The sequence below is a fragment of the Durio zibethinus genome, chromosome 19 (genome assembly GCF_047325235.1).
Source record: "Durio zibethinus cultivar Kanyao isolate XHJ-2024 chromosome 19, ASM4732523v1, whole genome shotgun sequence".
In the NCBI taxonomy this organism is placed as follows: Eukaryota; Viridiplantae; Streptophyta; class Magnoliopsida; order Malvales; family Malvaceae; genus Durio; species Durio zibethinus.
This window is the reverse complement of record NC_143180.1, coordinates 17030435-17040183: the sequence shown is the minus strand read 5'-3', so window position 1 is coordinate 17040183 and position 9749 is coordinate 17030435. Positions and strand designations below refer to the sequence as shown.

General features: G+C 32.3%; 1 protein-coding gene across 4 annotated transcripts; it reads left to right on the top strand.

Annotated features, from left to right (window-relative positions):
- Window positions 1-494: 494 nt before the first annotated feature.
- Window positions 495-9037, top strand: LOC111310434 (MBOAT (membrane bound O-acyl transferase) family protein). Of its 4 annotated transcripts, none has more exons than XR_016330407.1 (19): window positions 495-1101; window positions 1205-1263; window positions 1362-1543; window positions 1648-1696; window positions 1803-1906; window positions 2058-2122; window positions 2880-2950; window positions 3608-3667; window positions 3739-3852; window positions 4833-4957; window positions 5062-5113; window positions 5901-5963; window positions 6138-6247; window positions 6335-6427; window positions 6509-6590; window positions 7313-7390; window positions 8277-8352; window positions 8434-8564; window positions 8742-9037. XR_016330407.1 is itself a non-coding variant. In XM_022909896.2 (19 exons), the coding sequence occupies exons 1-19, from the start codon at window positions 954-956 to the stop codon at window positions 8781-8783; spliced, it is 1623 nt and encodes a 540-aa protein (XP_022765631.2). In that variant the 5' UTR covers window positions 495-953; the 3' UTR covers window positions 8784-9037. The 4 variants fall into 4 exon arrangements, 3 of the variants coding, with proteins under 3 accessions (XP_022765631.2, XP_022765629.2, XP_089604727.1); XM_022909896.2 differs by having other exon boundaries at window positions 8434-8483; XM_022909894.2 differs by having other exon boundaries at window positions 502-1101; window positions 1202-1263; window positions 8434-8483.
- Window positions 9038-9749: the final 712 nt, after the last annotated feature.

The window sequence follows — 9749 nt, the reverse complement described above, 5'->3', positions numbered from 1 at the left end:
AGAGTAGTTATACAATTTAATGATTTTAATGTTATTTAAAATAATAATTTGTTAAATATTAGTAATATTTTATTTATTTTATAATAAAATATAATTAAATTATTAAATTAATAAGTATTTATTGATAAATAAACTAATTTTTATAATATAAACAATGTAAAAAATACTTGGATGGAAACATAAAACCAACATATTAAATCCATAATAAAATAACAACAAAAGGATTATATTATATATCAAATATTAAAAAAATATATAAATTATTTTTAAATTTATTATAATAAGATTAATTTTAAAATATAAAAAATTTATAATATAAAATAATTGTAATTTAAAAAATAAAATTTTAATGCATATATTAAGTGATAATTTTAAAAATTATTAATTTTATAAATCATTTTACTTTAATAATAAAAATTTTATAAATATTAAATTATCTTAAAAACAGTGATTTGATCACCATTAATAGTTTAAGATCATGGGCACCTAAGATTAATCATCATGGATAAATAATTTTTGAAGCAATCTTCACATATCAAACTCTTATTTACATAAAACGTCAACTATATTCTTTCTCACTACAGTTAGTCCGCCCCTTTTCTCTGCCTCCTTGTTCCCGGTAGTCGCTCGGTCGCCGGCGACGTGCGCTTCTGCTATTGTGTTTTCCTTTCGTTCCCTTCACTCTCTCACATTCTCTCCTTCTTTCTCTTCATTTTTTTTGCGTCTGGCATAAATTTACAAGTCTTTTTGTCGGTGGGTCATTTTCAAAACAGCAATTCTCAGATTCGTCAAAGGATCATTTCAACCATAGGCAATTACTTAGTTAAATCTATCATTTTAATTTTAATTTTCTTGTGTTTAAATATGGTTAATGATTTTTGGACTTTTGGAGATTGAAAATACCACTTTTAGTTTTTATTTTTTTTATTTTTTGGGGATTTTTTTAGTTGAATATGGATATGAATATGAATAATAACAATAATAAGGGTAAGAGTAAATTGAAACAGAATCAGAAGAAGAGAGTGGAGCTGATCCTTCTAATTCTTTATGCAATTGGCTTCTACGCCTTTTGCATCTGTCGATCTCTTCACCTCTCTCGCGGTACTTGCTTTTTTTTTTTTTTCTCGATTTTCATTTTTTTTTCTTTTTGGGTTTCCCTTGTACTATTATATTCTGTAAATTCAATCGCCTTTGTTTGCAGCAGATCATTTCTCCAAACTCCATGGCTTGCGTGCCGGATGGCTTTTCCCTCCTCGTCTTAATGTTTGTAATCTTGTTTTAAGATTTCCCTGCCATTCTCAATAATCCTTTTTAATAATTGTTTGAATGTGATTACGATGCATTTCTACTGTTGTATGTAGGATGTCTCTGATGCCCAATGGAGAAATTTCAGAGCAAACTTACCCATTCTTACCCTTGTCTTTGGGGTGTTTACAATGCTGGCTAATATCGCCGGGAAATCATTCCATTTCAGAGCCAAAGGGATGTCCATTATTTGGCTTTTCCTTTCTCTCATTTACCTGTCTTATCTTCATGGAGCTTGGTCAGTTTTCCTTTCATTTTACTCCTTCACTAAACTTGTCTTCTTCTTCTTTTCTTGCTTTGCTGTCTTAATGTTAGCCCTGTCTGTCCCCATTGTTTTGGCAGCATCATCTTTATCCTTTTAATTGCTTCAGCAAACTTTCTTCTAGTAAAGGTTCATTTTTAATCAATTTTCTTGTCTAAATTCTACTTCTTTTATCATCATTTTTGCCTGCAAATACATCTAATTTAATACCACTACTAGATTTCTGTTTCCGCAGATATTTGCAAATGCAAAGTACTTCCCACTTCTACTTTGGATTTTCAATCTAGTTTTTCTTTTTGCCAACCGTGTTTATCAAGGATATTCATTCTCCAAATTTGGGTGAGTGGTCTAAGCTACATGATTTTTACTTTGTTGGGAAATATATATATATATATATATATATCTGTGTGTGTGTGTGTGTGTGCATATGGTATGCTAATCTTGCTAATTATAATTGTCTTTTTTTTTTTGTTGTTGTTGTTGCAAGCAGGCAACACTGGGCGTATTTGGACAAATTTCGAGGCACATTTAGATGGCATATTTGCTTTAACTTTGGTACTTTCTTGCATTTACAATTTAGTGAGATTAGAATTTAATGAATATAATGCTTACTTAACAGATGCAAGACTTCTCTATTTAATGTTCAAAAGAAAAGATAGAATATTCCTGTACAAACCAACATTGTTACCCAGTAGCAGAAGAAGCATGGTATTATTTTTCATTTTTTCCTTAAACACAAATCCCTTTCTTTTCCTTTTGATGAGTTTAGTGAACTATGTATAGATTAAACAGGAAGTTAGTAAGCCATTGTGCTTGGAATGGTTCATCTCTGGTTTGCTGCTATTGCTCGTGTTTAACATGTTCTTTGGGTGGTTGATCAATATTAACTCATAACTTGGTTATAAAATATCATGAATTACTGGTCAGTACTGTCAAGCATTGGCTAAAAATTAAGGCCTCATAAATAAATAGCTATGATATTTGAAACTACATAAGGACAAGTGCTTAAAAGGAATCTCATTAGTGGTGATTGTGGTTTTAGAAACAAAGGTCAACTTGACAATACATATGTATAGAAAAGGCAATTTACACATTAGCTGTCTGTCTGATTCCAGTAATGAGAATTCTGAGTAAATGACTGTTTATAACAAAATTTTTTAGGGTTCTCAAAGAAGAATGTTCTTCCTTCCTCAATTAAAGAATGATATTCATTCATTAACTAACTTTCTAACTCTTAAGCTGTTATATAACAGTTTAAATAAATCTTGTGATACATTTTATAACTATTTATTTTGATTTTTTTGTTTGGAAGTTATTTTGCGCATGATAAGCTTTGGCTACGATTACCATTGGGCTCATCGAGATTCTCATTTTGATCAAGAGGTAGTTTCCTCTCTTTGTCTCCCTTTTCCTCACCTTCTCCTGCCTCTCTGCTGCCACTTCTTTTTGTCTCCTTCATATTATCATTGGAAATTTTCTCTTGTATCTGCACCATGCATGATTCCTTGCTTTCTATCAAATTAATATCAATTCAACTATGAGGTCTATTACCCTATCTGTTAGGCAAATGGGATTGAAAGTTACTAAACAGTGGACAATCACTTTGTAAGTAGTCTAGGAGTTGTAGATTCAATTTCAGAAACTGTCTGTCTTGTACAAGGACATTAGTCATTCTTTGCTTCCTTTCTGCATTTCTGGTGCAACCTTTAAACTAGGTGCAGCTGTGATTATGTATAGCACCATCCTTGTGTCTTTTCATTTGCAATTAAGTTAATCTTCAAAACTCTGGTTTCAACGGCATAAACAGTGTTTCCAATCTTCACATACTTGTCACAAAGAACAACTTTTCTGTGAATTTTAAAACATCCTGCATTGTGGATCTATCCATTAAAAGAACTCTTATGTTTCCATTTCTCTTTGAAACATTTCTGATCTCTAGGCATGTATATTTGAGAGTTTACCTTTACACATAGACAAAATATGCATATCTTTCTAACTAGAATCAAGTTTTCAGATAATTTCATGTTTCGGTAATTGCAGAAACATATCCGAAGATGCCATGTCTGTAAATCAGGAAAAGTTTGTTACCAAATTCTACAGGTTAGTTACTAATTAATTGGGAGTCCAACTTCCTGTTGCTATTGCCTGAAAGTAATACATGTGTTGTGCAGGAGAGAAATGTCCATACCAACAATTTTGCCTTTACAACTTACCTTAGTTATCTGGTGTATGCACCTCTTTACATTGCCGGGCCAATCATAAGTTTTAATGCATTTGCCTCACAGGTTTGTCATTTCATGATCGGTACTATGCTTCTCTTTCTTGTTCTTCTCTCTCTCTCTCTATATATATGTGTGTGTGTGTGTGTGTGTCTTTGTACACGGAATCACCTGTGCACATATTTAATGAGAGCTTTAGACTTTAGATACCTCCTATGGTTGAAGTGGAATCACAGTCTGCTGTTTTACCTTATCATGATCGCATATGATTTAAAGTTAGTTACTACACATACTGAAAAAAAAACAAAGTAGTTATATCTTCCTGGCTATTACTAATCATTGAAGGCAGTGGGTGTAATTGAATGCATTCTTGAAGCTTGCATTTGAAACTACAAATCATTTAGCTATTTGTGCACATGCGTGTGCCCAAGCAATTAAACTAATTAACACTCATCCCTCTTATAGCAAGAAATAGAAAATTAAAATTTTAGTTCCATATGAAATGTTTCCTGATCTGTCTAATCTACTAAACTACACTGTCTAAATTCTCTTAGGTTGCACTTGGGAACTTGAATTTGAAAGAGAGGATTTGGATTCAAACATAAAACAAATTTTGTTATACAACTCATGAAAACATTACTTTCATGATTATTTTCAAATTCATGGATTTGTTAGATCTCTACCTAGGGATGGAATTGAAATGCCTAAACTAAATAATGGAAATTTATAAATTGATCTTCTTATTCCATCTCAAATACATGAGTTTATTTAATCTTCACCAGTTTTTACATAATGCTCTCTATTCACTCTCACAACTTTATAATGAACCGAATCCAAATTCACTCTCTCAAATTTATTTTCCCAAACATTACATTGGTACCTTTCATTCTTATTGTATGTACCCTGGTCATGTATTTGTTAGAAATTTTCCCTATTTAGGTTACATATTTCTGTATTTCAGACAGTATATATTTCCAGTCAAACATCTACTCATCAGTGATAAGTGGTGTAATTTCATTTGGCTTCCTTGCTACTAATTTTTGCAGTTAGATGTGCTGCAAAATCATTACTCAATCATAGAGGTGACATGGTATGGGCTACGTTGGGTATTCAGTTTGTCTCTTATGGAACTAATGACTCATTTGTTTTATTTCAATGCCTTTGCTGCCAGGTGAGTTTCTTGAAACTCATGGTTCAAGTTTACATTTTAATTTAGGAAATCTTTTAGAGCCCATCTTACTGTATGGTAACTACAATTTTTTTTGCAATGACCAGTGGTTCATGGAAAAAGTTATCTCCTATGGACATATTCATCATTGGATATGGGGTAAGGAGTTAAGAGTCTGGTTATCTAAATCTCGTTTGGAAATCTTTAAAATATGGCAGTTTACATATTCACGAGTTAAGACAATGATGGAGCCTTAAGGTCTATTATAATATGTGAATAGAACTACTCTTACCCACTTTCCCTAACACATGAAAGAAGTGCATGCCTAAAAATTGCATTAAGAGTATTGGATGGTATCTATGTTATTATATTTATGAAAGGAAAATGAAATTCATCTGGAAATTATGTTCCATTCAGAACATCTGTTTGCTTTGCAAAGAAAGCAAATCAAAAGAATCAATATTACCCTTTATAAAATATTGCCGTTTTATTCTGTGTCTGTATAATCGGTATCATTTGGACTAGTCCAGACAGAAATAGCTTATGTAAGGTGGCCAGAATATCTTGACTACCCATTGATCCTGAAGCACCCAACATTTAAGAAAAGATTTTCATTGTCAAAATCAATATTGAGAAGGGTGACGTATGGTTGAAAAAAAGATATTACTCAAGCTATCAAGCACCATTCGTAAAAGTTGTTGAGAACTGGGGCCTTATGCACCATCTATAAAGAGAAAATAAGCTACTTATTTTCCATCCGCCTAATGAATCCTTTTCAATTGTTGAGCAATACAAGCAGCCTCAACGACTAGTTTTAATAAGATATAAACTCTACAATAACTTGGGGTTCATATTGTTGTAAGTTGCTATATATCTTGTTGATCACAAGTTTCCAAGTGTAAATGCATTAAAGTTAAGTCTAATGCCATTCCTCATACTGGTACAGGTCGTAAACTTCATGTGGTTAAAGTTTTTCCTTATCTGGCGCTATTTTCGGTTTTGGTCTCTGGTATGTTCACATAATGGATGGTGTTTTCTTTAGTACATTTTACATGCAGTCTTGTTAAGATTCTTCCTAGATGGTTTAATCCTTGGATCACACCAGTCCACCCTTCAGTTATAAATTGTGCCAAAAATTTTAGCATCATTATCTTTTTATTTATTTACACTTTTGTAATTGTAGATAGCTGGCATTGAGGCCCCTGAAAACATGCCAAAGTGTGTCAATAATTGCCACAATTTGGAAAGCTTTTGGAAAAGTTGGCATGCGTCCTTCAACAAGTGGATTGTGAGGTTTTTATTTGCCAATACTTTCTCTATGGTTCTCTTTTCTGTATTTTATATCTTACATGCCAACTTACAATATCATTTCACTGTTAGATACATGTATATTCCTCTTGGTGGATCTCAGAGAAAGCTACTCAACATATGGGTTATATTCACATTTGTTGCCGTATGGCATGATTTAGAATGGTATCTTGAGCTATTGGGTTGTTCTTTTCTTTGTTCTGTTCCTATTCCTAATCTAACTGCTTATTGCCTTTTGGTCATTAGGAAACTTCTTTCATGGGCATGGCTAACATGTTTATTCTTTGTTCCTGAAATGTTGGTGAAATCAGCAGCAAATGCATTCCAGGTTAAGTCTATGTTTTCTACCAGTTATTAATTTGGCATATTTTGTAACTTTTTAAACCTTGTTAGCTAGCCTAAGGCATCTGACTGGCATCATTGTCTGGCAAGTAATCTGTTGCTCTGAAATGTTTACCTCTCATCGAGCATGCAAGTGAAAAAGAGGTTGTGTAAAAAGCATAAGTGGCTTTAATCTTGTGTGGTTTGGGCTATTGTGGCCAATATATCCAGAACTTAACATGTATTCGAAATATGGTTCAACCTGAAGATAACTTCCTCCCAATTCCTTTTTAGTGCTCAATAGTGGAAATGTGAAACAAGTCTATATACTGTTTGATTGTGTAAGTTTTGCTTGTATTTTGGTTGGCATATTGTTTAATCTGGTCAGCCTAAAGGAAAAAACCTCTGCAATACTGTTCTCAAATGAGTATTAATGCGTGGAAAAATGCACTAATGAACTTCTATCACCCATCAAATGCATGCACATAATGATATATGTAAATTTGTTACACAAGGTTAATGATATAATAATTTTTCCTGCCTTTTTGCTAGCATCATATGGTCTAAGATAAGTTAAAGTTCTTTGTCTACAGCTTAGATCTTCCAAGGTTTTGTGATGGCACCTGATCCTTAAGTAGTGCTATTATAAAATAAGGCAACAAAAATTTTATTCTTTTTTGACAAGCTTCATGATTTTTAGTTCAATGTTCCAATATATATTTTTTTCAGGCTGAGGGTGCTTTGGGAGGATTTGTTTTTCGCGAACTTAGTGCAGTTGCTGGTGCTATCACAATCACTTGTCTCATGGTCAGTTTTAGTGTGAGCATAGAAAATCTAATATTGTAACTTCTAATTTACTCCACATTCTTCCATGCAAGCGTTTTATCTACATCTGATATTTCATATGTGTGTTGTTTTCCACTGTTTGATATGTCAAGAGCATTTTTAATTCAGTTAAAAGTTGTTATTGTAGTTGCTAGCCTTCTTTGCGATGCACCTTTTGCTGAATGGCTGAATCAATGAATTTTAATGGGAGCTTTGTTCTATTAAGTGATGTTTACTAGCAAAGAGAAGTTTGTTTTGAAAATTTACTTGCCAAATTAATGATCATGAATTCGTTGGATTATTAAGTGTTTTTTATACAGTTGACTCCCGAATTATGGGATATAAGGTTTAGTTTGTTGTTGTTATTGTTGTTGTATTGAATGTTTTTTATGCTTGTTATTCAGGTTTGTTATGGTTGATGTTTTTGCCACTTACTTTATAACATTTGTCTTTTGTTTTATGCATTTTGAAAAATTGGTATAGAGCAGAAGCAAAAGATAAAAAACAATATCATAATTGATTTGAAATGGACAAATAATTAAAATGTAACATGAATTATAACATAATTAGTCTATATAAAGTGGAATCATGCATTTTGTCATCTAAAAGAGTTAACATGTTTCATGCATGATCCTTTAAATATTTTGTTTTTGTATCCAGACACACTTTCCTCTTATTTGCTTCCAAAAAGAAAAAGTAAATAACAAAAGCATCAATCAAACGGAACCTTGTTGCATGGAAGTAAGCAAAAATTATGATGAAATAGATTTTTTTTTTTTTTTTCCAACTGCAGTTTGTGACAAAAGTAGATGCTTTCCACGAGAAATGGACTTTGCATACTCTATTTATCAAGCTCTTCTCTATGCAGGTTGCTAACCTTGTTGGCTATGTTATTGGCCCGTCAGGCATTAATTGGTTGATTTCTCGATTCCTCAGCAAAGAAGGTATGGGAGTATGATAGTCCTTTTACCGTCATAAATCTCTTTCTTCCTTGTAGCTGCAATTGATGCAATATTTTTTTTCAGGACTGCATGTCTTGGGTTTTATGCTTACGTCATTTTATGTGGGAACTAAGGTAAATGGCATGAGGCACCCTACACTCTGATTAGCAGGAAGGATGGAAAAGAGAATGGAAGGAAAAAATTTTAATCGAAAGGTTGAGCTACAATGAATCTCAACTATTAGATTAAAGAATTTACCGTCCTTACCCTTTTTCGATCATTCCTACCAAATAAAGCATTGATTATTTTCTAGATGCCAAGCATCCTCGTGAGTTTTTAACGTCTTATGGCCTGGCAAGGACTAATTTTTACCTAAAACCTTTTACATGCAGCTTATGTTTCAAATCCATGATGCCAAGCAAAGGATGCAATGAAATTTATTTCTAGTCTACATGTAAAGCATCTGTATTTGAACCCTTGATGCAATTAGGAGATTCTAAGCTAGGAATGTTGGATTTAGTATAATACTATGATCATAGGGTCATACTTTGTTTAGAATACAGGTTAGAATGGCTGGAGATTAGGATAGGGGTTCATGACATCTAATTTTGGGTTATCTTCACCTTTTGCATTGGTAAAGGTCTAATACTTTGACTTTATTTTATAAAGCCATGTTGTCCTTTTTTAATTTTTTTTATAAAACAACATAATATAAAATAATAGAAATGTGAATATATTTTTTTCGGGTGAAAATAATCTGTTAAAAATATGCACTTTACCCTCGGATATATTCATGAATTTAATTTACGTAATGATCAATTTTTTTAAAAATATACGACTTCCATTTTAGAACTTTGGATTCCTCAATTACGGATCTTCCTTTATCCTCTCCAATAATCTTTATAAATAGTTGACAATTTGGGTTCAAAGAGAGAAAATTATTGCCATGAAAAAAATAGTTGATAGGTAGATTAATCTTTTACAATTGCACAATTCAGTATTTCATCAATGATTCCAAAAGATTTAGGCCCATTTGGATATCTTCAAGTGCCTGTCTATCCAAGAACAAAAGCCTCGTGTTCTCTTATTTATTATTATTATTTTTTGAAATAACTTATAGTTTGAGCTCGTGTTGTCTTATTTAAAAAAATAATAATAAACTATAGTTAGAGGGTTTTGTGGGGTTACTGAAAAAAAAAAAATCCTTATGGTTTGATGGTTTTGTGGGGTTGCAAAAGTAAAAGAAACCTTTTTGGAATAGAGAATTTGGGAGGGAGCAGGTGAGAATAGCAGTGGTGGTCTATCCTAACTTGAACTCTTCTCTTTACACAGGGAAGGAGTACAACAAAGGGCAGAACAAACCTTGCCTCACAATTCTCACAACTATACAAGATATTGTT